This window comes from Strongylocentrotus purpuratus, unplaced genomic scaffold, assembly GCF_000002235.5.
Source record: "Strongylocentrotus purpuratus isolate Spur 01 unplaced genomic scaffold, Spur_5.0 spur5_scaffold_8, whole genome shotgun sequence".
NCBI classification, from domain to species: domain Eukaryota; kingdom Metazoa; phylum Echinodermata; class Echinoidea; order Camarodonta; family Strongylocentrotidae; genus Strongylocentrotus; species Strongylocentrotus purpuratus.
In genome coordinates this window covers 10,169,301-10,189,604 of record NW_022145614.1, presented here as the reverse complement: position 1 = coordinate 10,189,604, position 20,304 = coordinate 10,169,301, and the positions used below count along the sequence as shown (strand labels likewise).

Sequence of the window (20,304 nt, the reverse complement as noted above, 5' to 3'; positions counted from 1 at the left end):
AATGAGTATAACAAAAATAAAGATCGCGGTATGCACCGAAGAGTCGCACTGTAGAGGGCGACATTGAAATGTACTCCTCGGTCAAAGTGACCAACTCGGTCAACTCGGTCGGTCTAATCTCCGACGTCGCGACTATCCAACCAGGGAGTTGGAATGGCTCCTAGGTCCAACATATCTTTAGATTACTTACCCGACACATGTTATTATTTTAGCAGTCAGTTTGATAAGCTTTACGATCAAATAAACGTTATTAAGATTGTAACTCCGTTGTCCAAATTTTGTTTTGGTCAAAGGATACCTTACCAATTGCGTATTTTAGCTATAGCGCAAATTCATTCAAATACCCTAACCATTTTGGTATCACGACCATAAACATGAAAATGTAATTCAATAATATTTATTAAAACACAGAGATGAAGTTTCGTGGCATGGCTACACAGAGAATTTTTCCTATTGGGGACCGGGGAACAATGTATTGCATCTTCTTTGTTTTTTTAATTTGTGGGGGCCCCCGCTGCGGACAGTCATGATTCAGTGGCAAAGCAATGGCCTCGTAACTGTGAGGCTCCATGATCAAAACTTTACTGTTAATTATGACCTAAAGACGTAGGTCCCCTAGTTGATAAACATTGTAGTAGCCTACACATGCTTTAGCAGTCACGCAAAAAAAAAAAAACACTCGCCAATTATTATTCAATACAATCTGAGAATGTATACTATTATTTAGATCTATTAGGAATAAATCATGGTCAAAATCATTCCATAAATTGGGTTAAAAATAATTATTCCACCTTTTTGACCAACAGTGTAGTTGCAGATAAAAATAGGCCACCAGTCGTATTTTATCCTTTTCCTCTGTGTGATTATACTTTGTATGTATTTATCTGATTTGATTATACGTAAATAAAAACAACAACGAACAACAAGTTATGAACAGGCGAGACAGATATTGGAAGGGAGTGAGATGGAAACGATTAGATAGACGGCAAAAAATAAATATAAAAAATAAAATAAAAACATTTTACACTTGCTATCTTCTACCTCGAGATGGCGCCAATCTACTCTAGTAGCTAGGACACTACTAGTAGCTATAGGGGCTCTCAATTTACATTTTTGGACCCTCACCCCCTTCGTAATATCTCTCTCCCTTCCGGACCCCATGGCAGAACAAAATTAAAAGCGTATTTTGTTAATACGCCTGAAATGGGCTATCCGCCGTATATTCCTTTTATGTTTGTATGTGTACATGTAGTTTGTGATGATTTTATACGGAAAAAAAACACTCAAACAAATCGCTTTCTCTGTCTTAAATGATCTCTTCTTTTTGTGATCCCTCTTTCTCCTGTGGATGTCATTTTTTCCTTTGTTTTCCATTTAAGGTTAGTTCACATTTATCACCCTAATGGCCCGAATTCACAAAGGAGGTTTGTCGACAAACCTTGGTTTTCGTACGTCATATGACGCGTTTTACGCGTTTTTTACAAACCTGGTTTGTAAAGAACAAAAGGAGGTTTGGCGAAACGAAGGGAGGTTTGAGCTCAAACCTTGCTTTGTGAATTCGGGCCATTATGTCTACCCGTGTTGTCACAATTCAATAATCTTTATCATGCAAGCAAAATTCTTTCTTCCAGATACCTCACCAAAAGCTGTCACAAAGCCCATCATCAACCTTTACTCTTATGATTTTGATTTAATGTAATTTTTCTTCATAACTGTACTATATGTAGATAATGCCTGTTCTATCTCTTTTCTTCATTTTTCCTCTTTCTTTTTGGTATTGATAATGAGCATTATTTAGAATCACATCAAATTAACAAATTAAGTCGATCCTTTACCTCTTGATCGTAATAAATACCATTTGTTATTACGTTTTCAATCTAAAATGATTCGCACGGTATCTTAATCCACTTATAAACCAAAAAGGAAAAAACCTAGCCTGTATTTCTATCTTTCACTAGCGTGCAATACGTGTAAATTTGTGATAATACTGTCTGTAAACCCCTACGATAAAGAAAGAGGCCTGTATTTTGTATTCACTACCCGTTGTACTGATGGAACGGGCAATCAAATAGAGGTTGTTTTCAGCATGCTTGTCCATCCCGCAAGGCTGTCCAGGGACCCGTCATTTTTTACCGTAGGATCATTACCCGTCCCGAGGGAGCCGTAGAGTTGAGGGGACCAAATCCTTTTATGACGGGGTAAGAATCCTGCGATCCCAAGGGGAAAGTACCGGATGATACTACTTTCTTTAGAGGGTCAACACAATTAATTTAATTTATAATTTTTGCAAGAATGTTGTTAATGGAGGTTTTGTTACCATTTTAAGAATGTTAATGAATAATTTTTAATGACAGGTTTCAAAACATGGCTGATTTGAATTCAATATTAATATTGTTTATTACTTATCTAAATTTAGCACCCCTCCCTAGATTTAATGGAGTCGTCCAAGGAGCATGCGTGGTTATCACAGCAGGATACCATTTGAGAGCGTAAAAAAAGATTCGATTCACAGGAGAGAAAGAGGAAAAAGAGAATAAGGGAGAAAGATTGTTCTCGTCGAAATTACCTAGGGACTCCAAAGCATTATGGCCAAGTCTCCCACAGAGCGGAACCCTACAGCGTCTCACTATTTCCGTCATGCCAGGCGGAAAGAAGGACAGCTGCGACTAAGCTCTCCAGCAGAGCCACTTCATATCCTGACACACCGTGAGATGCGATCAACGCCCAACCGCCGGGCAGAGTGTCGACTGAGTTCCCGCTATTCCTCGGTGAGGTCCACGCAGTGCATGGGTTGGGTGCATCCATATGCAGCGACGGTCACGCCCGATTTTCACTGCGAACTTCCCGTTCGGGAGTTGAAGCTCCATTTGTCTGATGTAACTTAGCTCTTCTTGTTATACTAAAGGTCGGAGACCACTGAGGTCACATTCATTTTGCGCACTGATATCAATTAGTGATACACTTCTGGAAGTTCTGCTTACGTTACAACTCATGTTCGGCACGCATTCTGATACAGACGACAAACGCTACAGAACGATAATTAACTATCGATCTTCCGCATCTTCATAACACCATACAGTCATTATCATCTCTCTTCGAAAAGGGACTCTTCAAAAACACAAACGAGAGAAAGAGACTGGCAGTATTCAATCTTTTCGATCCAAGACTTTTGTTTGAGTTCTCTTTCCAACCGCCATCAGAGACAGATTGTTCTAATGAGAAAGAAGAGAGTAATAAAACTCGCGCCAACCAGCATGTCGTCTCGACGGAAACAGTCCAAACCCAGGGCGCTCAAAAGTAAGTCATGTTTAATATATAATTATACAGTGATATTTCGTAGTTTGAATTAATTGGCCCTATATTGAATATTCATCAATTTACTCTAAATCCATGAGCTAAACCGATAGATATTTTGTCAAGCGCCGAAGCCCATGTCGGTAGTCGGTTAGGCCTATACACATTTTATTTTTGGATTTGTAGTATCCGGGCACTAGGACTTTATTACAATGCAAGTACAAAGAGAAGTAACGATACTTTTGCAATCCTACATTTGGGATATAGTTTACATGCCATAAACACACGGGCATATAATCCTTAATGGATAAATTACTAAGTAACCATCATTAATATAGACATTCTAAATGTCTCGGTCTGTTGTGCACAATATGATGTAAGAGCATTATTATGTGATACTTTGGTAGTAGTCGTACTACACAACGCAGCAGAAACACGTCTCTGAACACAGCTTTGAAGGTATGGTATGGTATGGTATTATCTGTTGTTTTTATTCTTGACAAATCCTTGATCTTTTGCGAGTGGTCAAACTCCCAGAGATGCTCTCTCTGGTCAAAGAGTGATGACTATTGAGGACAGTAAAGCTATAAATAGCTACTGTCCTCCATACAGGTAGGTATAGGAGAAGTCTTTCTCTAGTTTTCCCCTGTAGACAAAATTGCGGATTACAGACCACCCTTTGACAAACGAGTAAGATTTTAGATTATGCACTATAGAATTATAGCAAGAAGAAAAGGGGGTTATAATAGGGATGCGACATTATAGGCCTATAAAATTGGAGTTATGAGTAAACATAATTCCTTGACACCTTTCAAGTGGGCATTGATGAAGCAGTTGGTAAAGTGAAAGGTTTTAATTTGCACTGGACATATATTTTACTGTAAATTAACAAGTGCTTTGTCCACACACCATTCCTGCACTTCTCGCCTCACCTACCATCCCAGTATAGCTTCCTGAGTGAGCTGCCAAAGGGATTACCCAACCAAGTACCTTAATACCAAGTACCAAGTATTACAAAATCTATAGTCAAAATAATTGTAAGAGAGGACATGAGAGAGTAGAAAGACGGAGAAAGAAAGAGAAAGAAAAGCAAGGAAGAACGAAAGCACATGGGACATGATCATAATTATTATAAAAATAACCTTTGATATGGTGATGAGGATAATTAATAAACATGTAAAGCGTTTGAGAGATATAACCAGCTCTAAAAAATCGTAACCCCAAAACATTAGTCTAACCTTATGTTGTGTTTGACGGCCATCAGCTGCGCAAAAATGTATATATAGGTAAAACCTGCAAAGACACAAAGCACTTCAAGTTCAAAGCAGTATATAATATTGACAAAATAACACGAAAAATATACCTGCATGCAGACGCAGTCTAGTATACGTACTTTCTATTATTTATTGAACAATGATGTTCAACCAAACGCACTTGTGTTGTGATTGGGTAGATGTCTGACTTTAATTCAAAGAAATAATATTTCATTTAGGCCTATTTCTTGAAAATGCAACCTTTTTAAATACGTAATTCTCGCTTAAAATTTCTTTAAAAGGGTAAATTTGATCAACTTATATCTTGAGATAATATCTTCCATTTAGGGATGATTACTGTGAATGAAGTCAGTCACGTAAGTAAGAAGAGATCTTCGAGAGAAAAAAACCCTCATGATATCGAAGTAGATATAACTTTCGCTGAAAAAGAAATACTTAGCTGAAAAAGAAATAATTCAAATGACGTATATTTGTGTCGGCTTTTACGAAAGGGTTATGTCAGGGCATTATTCAAACAGAAGAGTTTTCGCTTCATATTAAGCGTATTATGAAGGTGTTATACAAAAGTTCATGTAAAAAAAGGATTGAAAATCCATTCGTGGAACTATTGGACTACCAAAGGCTTATGCGACAACCCATTCACACGTTCTTCCATTTGTTAATATCAGCTTTGAAGTGTCCTTGTATTCTGACATTCCTATTAGTGAATTGATAATTTGATCCGCTCTCCTTTTTGTTCATTTTAATCATTAAAATCAGTCAGTCAAAGCAAGTAGGATATGGACCACGTTAGTAGTGTAATCAAATTCAATGCACAAAGCTATATTACAAATCATTTGAATCACCTGTTACGAATAAATGTATTTCAGTAGTCAGAATGCAAATTGCATACATAAAGTGTTGATATGTAGAACAAGCCATATTGTTTGTCCTACCCAGCAACAGCTATTATATGCGATTTGTATTCTGACTACTGAACTATACCGTTAGTGTTGGCTGCAAATGATTATAATTCATTTATTTATTGCAACCATGAGTTGGATTTCATACAATAAAAAGACAGACTTAAAAATGGTTCACAATGTAGGTATATATTATATACTTTGTACCATACAACTGTATAAATTGGCATTTTAAGTACATAAATACAAGAAAATAACTCTCAAGAACAATCGCATTTAAACATAATTATAAGGTACATGGGACTTCACAGGACCAATAATCATATATCAACTGACATCAACGTATCGTTCAGAACAATTCAGAATGAATTTTAACTTGAAGAAAATCATGTAAAGAACGATTTGGAAAGTAGATTTTGAAAGAGAGTAAAACCCAAATTGAGTGGTGGTATAACGCATTATCCATAACAAATTATAAATATTAATATATCCAGCCAAATTCAATTAATATCAAGTTTGTAATTAAAAAAAGAGAAAGGTATATAAAAAAAATAAATCAAGTGAATAATAAATGAATTAAATTAGACAATAGACATAGCTATAAAATTGCAAGTACCCAAAGGGTTAAACATACAGAAAACCGATTGGATGTAAGGTTTTACAGCCAATATCAAATTCTGTAGAACTTTGCAGGAATTATGAATACGTAACGTATGTCCTATGTGAAATATAAACGTTAGCAGTGTCCTTGTATTCTAGATTTCACTGTTGGACACTATTGAGTGACTGACTGACTTCTTTTTTTCTTTGGTAATAACATAGCCTACATAAAATGAGCTGTAAAGAGTACATGAGCATTTTGTCTACATCAACAACCCACTTCTTATAATGGCCAAAATTAAACTAATTGAATCTTTGCGCAGCACAAAATGTACGACCATTCGGTACAAGGGTCTGGAAATCAGACTATTTAATTAAACGAGCGCGCTCGCTAAATCCCATTCGACAACTATCGGTCGTTATTTTCCCACACAAAGACGTTTTCAAGCCCATTTTATTTTGAGGGAAGTTCTAAATTAGTATTATTTTTCAAATGCCTTTGGAATTTAATCTTTTTATTTTTTGGGGCCTGCATACATGTATATGGGACATAATTATGTACCTTAACAAAGATTTGTGCATTACATTTTATTACATTACGAAAATGGTCTATTGATGACTTGATCCGCTCTACGTTTTTTCCTTTTTAATCATTCCAATCAGTCAGTCGGTCAGCCAACGCAAGTAGGCAATTGAGAAATCAATCACTCGTGGGTAATTCCTTCATTCGCGCGACTGAGGAAACAATTGATAAATTATTAGTCGATCAGTCATTCATAACTAATTATGCACTTATGAAAATAGCAAAAGATCCGTTTCAGATGAACGAGAGAGTTGCCGCTTTGCTGGTGTGTTGTCCATGCAGGGCCCCACTGCCTTAGACTCATTACTTAATCAGGCATAATCAATAATATAATAAAATCAACTTTTACGATCAGTCATTCAAAGAATAAGTATACAATAATTGAATCAGTCTTTCAGTCAATAGTCAGTTACCCATTCGATCAATAAACCAATCAACGTACTCTACCAAGCACTCACAAGAGTTACTTTATCAATAACTGAATTAATCAGTTTATCAGTCATTCATCCACTCATTTATTCGATCAATTAAATCAATCAACGTACGCTGCCTTGAAAAAGTATAGGTTATCAATATTATTATTGAATTCAAAAGTGTATCAGTTATTTAATCAATAGTCAATCACCAATTTATTCAATAAATCATCAACGTATACTACCAATCACTAAAAAGGGCGGTTGGGATGGAATTAGTCAGTCATTGATTGACTGTCAGTCCATCGGCCATTTAACAAAATACTGGTATAGTCAATCAGGCATTCATTCCAGCAAAAGTAAATCAGTCCGACAATCAAGAGATCCAATATGATAGTAATCCATTGACAAGTAATGTAATATAGATGGATATTGAAAGAAATTTTCTTAAACAGAGTGACTGAAGACGTCCTGAATTTCTAGAGGATAACCCGACATAGCAGCAATTGATGCGTTGAAGCTAGATTCCATTCGTGGTGATTTTTTCATGCATTATTTCATTAATTAAATAGTTATGGGGCTCAGGGAAAACTCTTTTGAAGAGAAGGTAAAAATCAATGAAGTATCCTACTATCACAGTTAAACAATCAGTTATATTCACCATTCATATACACAATGAATTATCACAATAATTCTAATATTAATCTGAAACCCATCATAGTACGTTTTCATGAATTGACATGCTTTTAAGCTACTATACAAATGAGTTTTCAGTTTTCACAGAGGTTTAGCTCTGTGATAACTTCTTGATTATTTTATTATACACGCAAAATATGGAGAGCATTCCTACCTGGAATTGTTTGAAAGATGTGGGATGGGGGCACCAACAATACACTTTGAATTTGTTTACCATTGAAGCGTTTTGGGGAAGAACTTTTGGAATCTGTTTCAACCCTTTTTAATATTCATTTATGTATTTAACGTGCTTTCATTTCCCAAAAAACAAAAAACAACAACAAATAAAAACAAAAGTATAACATGAAGTCTAATTTGGTTTAAAATTAATATTTTTTATTTTAAGATAATAACATTTGATTTTGAATCTAAAGATATAGAAATGTAGACATTTTCAACATTTTCAACAATAACAAAGCATAATTTTAACGAATGGAAAGTAATTAATGGGATTGTTACTTTATCAAACGCATCATGACGCTGGGATGTAAAATTTGAAATTCAATCGTGAGTTTGAAATCGATTATTGTTGATGAAACTTCTTAAGTTCCTAATATCTTATATTTAGTAATGTGATATCACTAGCAAAATCATGATGGGCTTAGTTTTGATGATCACTACGTTTACTTTTGGTCCATAGAAAACGTTAGAGATATGATTTCTTGTATACAGTAGGCTTACGGTTGCACCATGAGAGGGAGGGGGGGGGGGGTAGTCCTGCAAAGGACTTATGGTAATCTTTCTTGAATGTGTGTAGTCCTAAAAAGGACTGTTTGTAGTGTATGTGGCCTGGGGCACTTTTGTCTTAAATCTGTGAACATTTGCTTGACAGTTCAAAGACTTCATTTTACACTTTGGAATCTGAAAATCATGGAAGACAATCAAAAGAAAACAAAAACAAAAAATGAACTAAATGAGACGAACACTCTGGGCCCCGTCTTACAAAGAGTTGCGATTGATCCAAATTAATCGTAAGTCCTCCAATCAATCGCAAGTTTGCAGTCTCCTATCTCCTTTGAACATAGTTGCGATTGATATCAATTGCAAATAACTTGCGATTGATGTCAATTCTTTTTTTACGACAAAGCCCTGGTATTACATTACACCAGAGACACGTTGCACAATCCATCAACGAATGAACAAAATATGTCCAGGGTCTCACAGAAGTGTGTAATTACTACTTTTATTTGCAATGTTAAAATAAAACGCTTTTCATGCCAAAGGTCATTGTCATACCCGTATTAGCCCTGAGAGCTTTGGAAGTGTAATGTTTTGGTCCTTATTTAAACAGCCGAAAGGACGACACAACAGCCTTCAATTACATGGTTGATAACGTGTGTGTATTCTCTGTTCAACTTCTGTACAGGTCATATTACAATACACTATACATTGTTCTTGTACGAGTAACCAATGACAACCAGAAAGTATGGAATGCTAATTGTGCAGTTGTTCAAGATACTACAATCCTCCCTACCTGGATTAAAACCATTCTATAATGAGATAAGTCAATCACAGTGTAGCTGTTGTTATTTCTATGGCTTGTTTGACATCATCAAACTGTAACAATCATTCATCAATGTGTTTTAGACCATGTAAGAACAAACTTTGGAAAAAACATCAAAACAAGTTGTAACTCATTTAGAGTATAAAACCAAACTTGAACATAACCAAACTCAGCTAATTTGCACAAAGCCATGTATAGAACTCATGTACACATGTAATGGTTAAATAACTAACTTGCATAAGACAAAACTTGCTACGGATAGCCAGTATTACATATATACACTTCAAACAAGAAATAATTCACTTTGTGAGATCATGCAGAGCTTATGCATATAGCAATATACCATCTAATAAAATGTGAACTCTAAAAGTTGTAAATTAGGCTTTTAGGAAGTATTCATGGTTGAAATAAGCTGATTATGTAGTGATATATTTTCATATCAACAGATCAAAATTACCTATGACCTGCAGAGGTCAATAACTGTTTGCTAGCATAAAAATCTTGTTCTTAGCACTCAAGTCTGTTTCAGTATAATAAAGCATAAAAAATGCAATTGACTGTTCTGTCATACATTGTAGGCATGAGGCAATAGCATCGAACAATATGAACTCAAATATCAAATATCATAGATTATAAAACATAGCAATCAGCAAATACACATGTACAAACCTTCAAACTGTGCAAAACTGATATTCATTCATAAACACAATATAATGGCAACAAATAACACCTTTTTACATTTTCCTTTCTTCTTTCCCTTTTGAAAAATAGCCAAGTGTACAAAATATTTTCTTTGCATGAACGTAGAAAATTAAACTGATTCAATTGGAATTCGCTCTTTATAAAACCTTATAAATTACTTCCAACTCCGTAATATTGAAGAGCAATATTTATAAAACTGAACCAGATTTCTGGAGGCTCTAGTTTGTGTTTGTTTGTTTGATTGGTTTTCAGTAGAGGTCGCAAGAAGGTCATGCCAGTTGTTGTTCTTGATGGTGCGAATGACGTGCTGTAGGACTGGGTCCTGTTTTGTGGCTTCAGCGATTTCGGACATTGATACTGACTTCGGAACTGCATGATATGCCACAAAACTAACATGAGCTTCCGCCATGGATTGATCATCGGATACGCTCATCACCGATAGCTGAGGATGTCGCGAGAGGTAGTCAGCGGGGTTATGCTGACCAGGACGATACTGGACGGTGTAGTCATACGCTTGCAGCTTCAGGATCCATCTTTCAAGACGGAGCGGTGGCTTAGCATGACAGTTGTTGAAGAGCGATACTAGCGGCTTATGGTCAGTTGTGACTACAAACGATCCACCATACAAATACACATGAAAATGGACAATAGCCCATGTGATGGCTAGGGCTTCACGCTCTGTTTGCGAATATCGAGATTCAACGTCTGTGAGGGCTCTGCTTGCCAACGCGACAGGAACCGTGTTCTCCTTGTTATGCTGAACAAGAAGTGCTCCCAGACCATGAGGACTGGCATCAACGATAAGTTCAGTGGTGCTGGCCGTATTGAAGTATGCCATGGTGCATTGTTGCGAAACTCTTTGCTTGATCTGAGCGAAGGCGTCGGCTTGGGCAAGACCCCATTCCCATTCACTATCCGACTTAGTGAGATGGCGAAGAGGTGCTGAAATCGAGGCCAGACCAGGGATGAACCTGGCACAGTAATTAACCATGCCTAAGAAACTGCGGACTTCGGACACGGTGCGAGGTTCAGGTACCGCTCGGATGGCTTCGATCTTTCTCGGATCAGCGCTAATGCCGTTGGATGAGAAAACGTGACCAAAATATGTGACACGGTCAGCAGCAAAGACACATTTGTCCTTGTTCAAGGTCAGGTTCACCTCACGAAGGCGTTCGAGTACAGCTTTGAGGCGAATGTCATGGTCCGCTTTATTGTTCGCGAACACAAGAATATCATCACTTATATTCAAGACACCCGGTAGGTCTTGAAGAACAGCTTGAATGGTGTGCTGAAAGATCTCAGATGCAGATGCGAGCCCGAAGTTGAGTCGTTTGTACCGAAAAAGTCCGACATGAGTTGAGAACACTGTGTACGGACGAGACTCTTCATCAAGCTCTAGCTGGTGGTAGCCCGAGTTGAGATCCAAAGTGCTAAATGTTGTGGCACCATTCAAAGCAGACACAAGATCATCAACAGTTGGCGTGATGTGACGTTCGCGCTTCACAGCTTTGTTGACGTGACGCATGTCAACACAAATGCGGATGTTATCACTGTTACGCTTCGGGACAACAGTGATCGGAGAAACCCACGGAGTAGGTGTATCATGTACCGGTTCTATGATATCAAGTTCCTGCAATCTGTCAAGTTCCTGCTCCACTCGCTTTCTCATGTGGAAGGGAATCCTTCGGTGGGGAATTGCTACAGGAGGAACGGATCCATCAACATGAATATGGCATTGGTGATCTTTCAGTTTGCCAATACCAAGGAAACGATCCTTATACGACTGCTCTAGCTGAAGATTGTACGCGATATGAAGGAGACCAAGTGCAGTGGCAGTGCTACAACCCAGCAGTGTATCACCACTGTGCGTGACAACAAATATCTTTGTTTCCACTGTTTTCGATTTATACGAGACAGATGCGGTGAATGTTCCAACAACATCAAGCGGGACTGTGCTTCCATACGCATACACAGGAACGGAGGGCGCGTCAAGATGAGGCCTTGGTGTAATCGAACGATACGTGTTCTGACTCACAATCGTTACTGAGGAACCAGAATCGATTAAAGCTGAAATTGAGATCCCGTTGACCACAATCTGAACAAACGGTCCGTTGGCTGAAGAAGAATTAACATTGAAAACATAGTCCTTTGTTTCAGCTTGCTCTTCCTTACTATGCTGAGCAGGTTGGTGATCACGCTGAGGCTCAGGCTGCGGAGAGCTAGTACAGCTGCATTGACATGCTGCTGTATGTTCAGTATGAATTGCGATAGAATTGGACTTTAATGGTCTAGATAAACAGTACTTCTGGAAATGATTCAATTTTCCACAAGAATGGCACGTAACCCCTTTTGCCGGACAGGGTTTATCTGCGGGATGTGGGAACCGACCACCACAATTCCTGCATGTGACTTTCTGTCTGGTCGCTTGCTGTTTTCCACGAGTGCGAAATTTGCGTTGGACAGAGTTCGGATTTGAGGGCTTGTCATGACGCGTAGCAGCGACAGTTGATTCTCGAGATGTAGCACTCTCCATCTCGGCTGCATACTGATCAGATTGCTCGAACGTGCGGGCAGTATGAAGAAGTTTTTCGAGTGTAACAGTTTCACGAAGTGCGTACCTCCTCAAATTTTGCGATGTACACCCAAACACGATTTGGGATTTGATTTCCGCAGTTTTGTCCGAGAATTGACATGATGAAGCTAACTTCTGCAAACGGAGATGATACTGAGCAACAGTTTCATTGTTCAATTGTTTACACTGACGAAACAGATAACGTTCATATTCCACATTAACAGACGGAACAAAATGTTTCTCTAGCGCTTTAATGGCAGCAGAGTAAGATGTGGCTGTGTCTGGAAGTGTTTCAAAGATTTCCTGCACATCAGGACCGGAATAGTGCAGGAGCAACGCTCGCTTCTGGGCATCGTCTGTTACAGCAAATGCAGTGAAAAAGTTCTCTAGCCGTTTCACGTATTTTCCCCATCTCACACCCACGGTCGCGAGATCATCATGGCACTCAAAACGCTCAAACTGGGGTAAATTCATGTTGAAATGTTCTCAAAGTAACTTACGCAGTGACTCGAGGGACTGTGTCCATGAAAGTTCAGGTTCATGACGAAATCACACATCTTCGTCGCCAAATGTAATATTTTGGTCCTTATTTAGACAGCCGAAAGGACGACACAACAGCCTTCAATTACATGGTTGATAACGTGTGTGTATTCTCTGTTCAACTTCTGTACAGGTCATATTACAATACACTATACATTGTTCTTGTACGAGTAACCAATGACAACCAGAAAGTATGGAATGCTAATTGTGCAGTTGTTCAAGATACTACAGGAAGTTTTGATAGATTTTGGGCACTTAAAGGCATCGTTTAACAAAGTTAAATCTGAGATGCATGGCCCTACGTGTTAATGTCTGTGATATGGTGTAATATTGAAGCCCTAAACAAATTGCGCTTCAAAATGATCATCAAGTGCCTCAAAAAAAGTAAAAATCTTTGAGTGACCGGTTTTACCATACTCATTTCCCCCAATAGACTGTAGTATTATGAAAACCGTTAGGAAAACAAATTTTTAAATTTCGATTTCCAATCATAAATATCTTGATAATCAGACAGGCAATCGGCTTCTAAATTTCTTGGGGTTCCTGACTGACGTAAAGGTTTATAATTATCATTGCAGCATGAGCTAAATCCAGCGTTTTGTTTCAGAATCTGAGACAAAGTTACCCTATCCCTTTCAAATTCCGTGCTCTTCATCAAGGGTGATCCTTTTTGATGTCCCATCTCTTTCTGTTTTAATAATAATAATCTTGTGATATTATAACTTGTGCATTTTGGTTTATATCATTTGGGATTAATACTTGGGATTAATACTTGCCTGCAGAGGGTGTACATACAATGTATAAACCCATGGTCCACCATTGCGCTGACGGGAACAATTCTTTTTATTCCGCATTCTCTCGGTCACACTATGAGCATTACTTGAGTTGCTGTTTCAGACACTGGCACATAATGCTTCGTAATAATGGGGGCGTTGGCGTACAACATTTGGAATGATTTTTCTGTTGTTACATTGATGATGTAATGCATTTCTGTTATATTGTCGTGGACGTGGTCTTGTATAGTGCTCAACGTGTGCTATATAATATATACATCGATGTGTTTTCCAGGCCCATTATCTTTATGCAGTGAAGGTGGATACAGACAACCCGCAGAGAGGTACCAAAGACAGGCAGGAAAAGCTATGTTGCTGTGCTCCCCAGGGGGTTCCTTACAGCCAAGGCTTTCAAACAACCCATAGTTCACTCCTGCTGTTTCAATCTTTCTCTCTCTCTCTCTCTCTCTCTCTCTCTTCCAACTCACCTTCTTCTACCTGACCTAGTGTGGTATCTGCCTTTTCTCTCCATCCATTTTCTTTTCCCGTCCTTTATTTTTTTCTTCTCTTGCTCAGTCTGTTGCAAATTACATTTTCTCAACCACGCCAGGGGAATCGGTGGGAGATCAGGAGAAATGGGAAACTCAAAAGTGGAATGGATGAATTCTATCGTGGTGTTCCCCTGGGAAGACATCAAATCTAAATTGCAGTTTTCTTTTTCTCCCGCCAAGACTTTGCTTGCTTGCTTGCTCGCCTGAGTTCCCTCTCTGTCTCTCTCTTCTCTCCTCCTCTTCTCTCTTCTTGCTTTCTCCACTGTGTGAGAGAAGCCCTAATCTCCACAGGGAGTCGGCAGGATTGAATAATGGAGGGCTGTTGCTATGCGAGGGTCTTGGGGAAGATTTCCCCGCGGAGTTGCCAACGTCATTCCGACGGGTCCCAGCGGTAACGGACCAAATTACGTGCGAGGCCGAATGTGCCAGGCAGATGTGAGGGTTACCTGGCAACAGACGCCCCCCATGGGAGTCCTAAAGCCCCCGTGGCGGCTACCTGAGTTGATGCACGCCTTGAGGGCCTGATTAGAAGTAGGGAAATAATATTGGAAAGAGAGGGAGAGTGGAGATGTTTTTTGGATGATGGAAATGGGGTCCCCAGAAATGGGAGTCCCAGAGGAGCCGTTCTCGATGCTGCTGCTGCCATTTCACTCTCACCCCTGGACAGGGATCTACCATTCGAAAATAAGGGAGAAAAAAGAAAGAAAAACCTGCTTTTGAATTAAAAATATAGATGCTGAAGTGATTTTCTTGTCCCCGAACACCCCCCCCCCCGCTCTAGCTTCTTTTCCTGTCCAAGTTTATGCGACAACTGAAGTGGCAGCTGGTTTATACTTGAGCTATAGGTTATCGTATGGTCTATATCACGTGAAATATTATTGAAGAATGGTTTTTGAGTTGCCCCTTAGAAAATTGTATTACTTTAACGGATTATAATGTTCTATTATCCGTGGAATTAGCATTATGTACAGTATGATAAGGGCAATATAAATAAAGAAAATGTTCAGGGGGCGTTTTGGACAAACCCTAATCTTTTCCCTTTCCCTCTTAAATCGATAATTATTAAGTAGGACATAGGCCTGCTTGCTTTGACGGGTATAAATAACATTATTACGATTCAAGAAATTTTAACAGGAATACATTTAATCGTGCTGAAGCCCTAAATACACATTCCCATATCCACCACTCGCTTCTAATAAAAGGAAAAATATAAAAAAGGACGAGGCTTCACAAAGCACCGACGTTGTATTTGTTTAAATCAGCGCTTGCATTTCACACGCACTTGAGCAACAATAGAAACGCCAAATTATGGCAATGTGATGTGAAACCGAGCCCCTGGTTTCGAGAGGGTAGGAGCGGTCTGCTTCCCCTCGCCAACTCCACCACGTCACAGGGGACACGAACCAATGTTTGCTGGACCTGCGACAACTGCCTTTCTTTACATCCCAAAACGAACGTGCATGTGGGGTGGAAAATTGTATATAGGCCAAGTGACTCTCGTGTACAATACAGTCATATCGAGAAGGTTTGATGGGTCTTGTCTGTGTGCTTTGGCGACGACCCCTCAGCCCCCATGGGACGAAGGGTGAGGATTAGCGTGAGTGGTTGTGCCCTTTTGTGTGTAGCCCCATGGGGGCGCCCCTGTGGATGGCGGGGGACGGTAGCTCTGTGAGATAGGTACTATAGAGGTGAAGGTATACCTACCTTCTACACACGGAAACACGATGCCACGTCCCGTTATGTATGTGGAAACATTGTTGGAATACTTTGAATAGTGCAATAAATATGCAGAAGAGGGGTAGCTGGAGGGTTGGTTGTGGGGGGGGGGGGGTGAAGGGGCGTTTTCGATGTTATTGAATGCTTTGATAACCGTTTTAAGGAGTTTTCACGTGATACGTGTACAAAATACAAATATTGTGGCAAAAGGGTCTGATACGTATATGAGTTCTAATTTTAGCTCTAATTTACCTTAATATTCTTCAACATAATTATAAAAGTGGTGTCGTCCTCTAATTGATACTTCTTCACTGAATTACAGAACAACTGTGATCAACACCCAATACCCAGGGTAAATACTGGGGACCAATTAGAACGTGAAATCCGTTATGATTGAATAAACGACGGATGAAATGTTTATGACAAGCAGAATGGGCAGTGGAAAAGGTTTCATTTCCCCATGAGCCGAATTGTTATTTTGATTATTTTCATTTTGTTGTGAAATGTATACTCCATATTTTGTCAAATCATTTCATCTCTTTGAGGAAGCAAAATCCAAACTGAAATGGGATGCCTTGATTTAGGTTGTATACCGACAAGTTTGCGTAATTCCAACATGCAACAACAAACTAATAAACAAATGAGATATGAAATATGAAATAAGCTGGATAATCGTTAATAACCGGTATGTATTCTCCTCATATCCAATCATTCTGAAACATTATCGTAGAATTGTATTTTTTAGGGGGGGGTCTGCTCATTTGAATGGGAAGACAATAGTGCGCACATTGACAACAAAATAATCTTCATTATAATGCGACCAACCAAAGATTATCTTCATGATAATGCGACCAACCAAAGATTAAGGCAGATAATCGTTATCAATTTCTTTCATCCGCTAATGAGCTCCCCTTGTAACGAGCATCCAGGTGGGAGATAGATTGATGACGGTGAACACCCATCGCGATACCATCAGTTATCACCAGATGATGCAGATTGTTGGGAGGCATTACAGGGGCGTAGCCAGGTCTTGTCGAGGGGACGAGGAGGGGGGGGGGGGGTTTCGAGACTGGACGATTAAGCATACTTATTTCTGTATAGTTAGGAGGCATATATTAATCAGGGGCGGATCCAGGTCTCCTCAGAATAGGGAGGGTTTGAAAGAAAAGGTTTATTATCCTGGTACATGACTTGTATATGAATTTTGTCAAAGGTCTTTCAGCCCTTCCGATACTTCTTAGCGAGTTACATTCCAGAAATTGGGGGAGGGGGTGGGGTGCAACATAGGTATTGTCGTGCAACATAGGTATTGTCTTCCAACAAAAAGAGCAAAATAATGTGGACTGAAATACAATAAATCTCTAAATTCTTATCATTAATTTTGTTTGAATTATACCAAAATAGATTAACAAAGCCCTCAAGGCTCAACCCCGAAAGGGTCCCACAGTTAATTTGGTGGTGTTTTATTTGTGTTGTGCGTGTGTGTTTGTGTCTGTGTGTGTGTGTGTGGGGGGGGGGGGGCTTCTGTGAAGTTAGGAGCACATCAGGTTCAAGTTCATTAAATAAATGTACTTTAATTTCGTCTCGATTTCATGTAAGGAACGTACAAGTGAGACACAGACAGATGTTTTCTCACCGAATTAAAAAAAATATTACTGTTTATTTTAGCAGCTGTACAGTGTACACGAGCATTAGAAGTGCGATGCTGAACATGTCAATAGAAACTTAGAAAATATCCGCTTTCACTAAAAAAGAAAGAACTCTGCAACTGTATGAATTTTAAAAATGATTCTTTGAGCGTTTTTGTATGACGCTAATGGATATTGTGTTTCAAGGTCATGTATCGCAAATTGTAATGAATTTCTCTCTTGAAGTGTGGGTAATAAAATGGAAATTTACCGAAAAGAGACATTCACCCTCTGTAAGCGCTGCTCATGACACCCTCAGTCCACCGAGGTGCGAGGTCCCTCGCCCAGCACCTGCCACCCCATGCAGACCTAGTGGAACGTTCCTGGGGCACCCTGTCAGCACGCTGTTGAGCGCTCGCAGTGGGACACCTGAAAACAAGAGGCGGGGGAGATTTTATATTTTATGGAGTGTGAGCTCTTTTGAAATATGTCTTGCAAGCGGCTCCTGCCTCCCTCTGTGTGACGTAGTCTGCGATTCAAGACAGTTTATGTAATTTTGCGAGGTGTTACTTTCTATTTCATTTTAATTTTTGGAAAAAAAGTAAAATTATAACTATTTTTAATCAATAAATAACGAGGCCTCAAAAACTGCCATGAATAAACTGAACTGTTGTGACCTTGAGAAATGATATTGTCAATAAGACGTTTATTAAAGGGTGTTGGGGTAATTTTTATTACCTTTGTGACATAATAAAAGTTCTGATCGGCAATACGTCGAGGCTTATGCCTAATATCTGTCATTGTCATATACTTTCAAGTTTTCCTGCCCCCCCCCCCTCCACTCCCCCACTCCCCACAGTAATCTTCATCAGTTAAGTCGGTGCTTTGTGGGCTTCAGACAACGACAATGATTAAAATACATTTTCATTTTCCATGGGGCTATGGAAAATGTGTGCAATTCAAAGGGAGAGAGTGGTAGAGAAAGAGAGAGAGAGAGAGAGAGAGAGAGAGAGAGAGCTGTATGAAGAAAGCGAAAAGGTAGGGGCTGAGAAAGAAACAGACACATTCAGACGAGAGAGAGAGAGAGAGAGAGAGGGGGGGGGGGGCGGTTCGCGAAACATAATGGAAATACATAAAGCGAAGAAGACCGAAAAATACAAATGCTCTGAACTTCAAGAAACGGAATCAACAACAATGTGCGATCTGGACACCTGTGAAGCTACCTGTTGAGATTATTGTTTGCTAGGGAGGAAAAAGGCACCGCAGGGGTACCTCCCGTTAGCCCCAGACACACCAACGATACCGACAACAGACCGATCAAAATATGACATCATCATGAATGGCCAAGAATTGGTCGATGTTCAGAGTCGGTCAGCCAGTCTGACTGGGGCATTACAAAGGACATTAAAAAACTGGCTGCTAGAAAGAGCACAATAATTGCTCTAATTTGCGTCTAGGGTCTGGCATTGTGAGATGGCGACATGCTGGGTAAAGGGGAGGGCCTGCCTCGGATTCGTGATGATGTAGATAAGAAACTATTTTTTGTAAGAAAAAAAAAAGACCTAATGGTGTCAACAATTACAATGAATTGTATCATGAACAAAAGGTGTTTTTCAACTTTCAGCTAAAAATGAAGATTGATTTGGAAAGAGACGAAGGATTCTTTTGGTATAAATGTCGCAATGGAAAGCAGCTTTTTCTCATATCCAATGTTTGTTTGATGTTTACTCTTTCTTAACGTATACAGTAAGGTATGGTATTCTTTTGATCGGTTGATATAACCACGTAGGTCCATGATATAACAATTGAAATTCAGTTGTTACAAAGTCGACTTTTGTACGATAACTTGTATAGCCGATATAATTTCTTGCTTATTAAATTATACTGTTTTTGTCATCAGTGTCTACGTGTTAAATTCACTTTTGAAAACAAAGATTTCAAGTTGTTAGCGATGACATTTCTTTCAGAAATAATCTTAAGTTTTGAAATTTATTTTGTAATCTAAACTAAAGATCATCGTTGACCATAGATTTATGACATATATACGTCTTAACCTACCTTTTTTTGGTCGTTGTCCTTATGATTACAGCTTAATACGTCATCCTTGAGTGACTACTGTATACTCCAGGCAGACATTACGTTCCTCTTTAATCTTACGCCTTCTCCCGCTTAAAGTTCCAAGTTATCCGTCACTTGTCAAAGATGATCTGATATCTATATTTCTTTTGAATAATTCAGTATGAAATTCATCTTATCTTCAATACTCGGGAGATGGTTAGACGAAGACGTTGAAAGGAAACAAAAGTATAAGTTTAGAGATAAAGGAGATAAAAAGTGATCCAAGGATACGAGAAAGTGAGAGACAGGAGGAGATAGATAGAGAGATAGAGAGAGAGAGAGAGAGAGAGAGAGAGAGGGGGGGGGGTTTAGGCAGGGTCGGATAGAGTCATAAAGAAAATAGAATAACAGATTGTGGAAACTGGAAAGAATTAGAAATATGGGCTTGGGGTCAGGGAG

The 20,304-nt window shown here is 39.0% G+C and overlaps 1 protein-coding gene across 2 annotated transcripts in view; it reads left to right on the top strand.

The window, feature by feature from the left end:
• Nucleotides 1-2,440: 2,440 nt before the first annotated feature.
• Nucleotides 2,441-20,304, top strand: part of LOC105445128 (zinc finger protein 423) — a 31,634-nt gene continuing 13,770 nt past the window's right edge. For both annotated transcript variants that reach the window (XM_030975352.1, XM_011680271.2), the window contains exon 1: nt 2,441-3,297. In XM_030975352.1, coding sequence (XP_030831212.1) covers nt 3,216-3,297 — 82 coding nt within the window. In that variant the 5' untranslated portion in view covers nt 2,441-3,215. The remainder of the gene's footprint in view (nt 3,298-20,304) is intronic.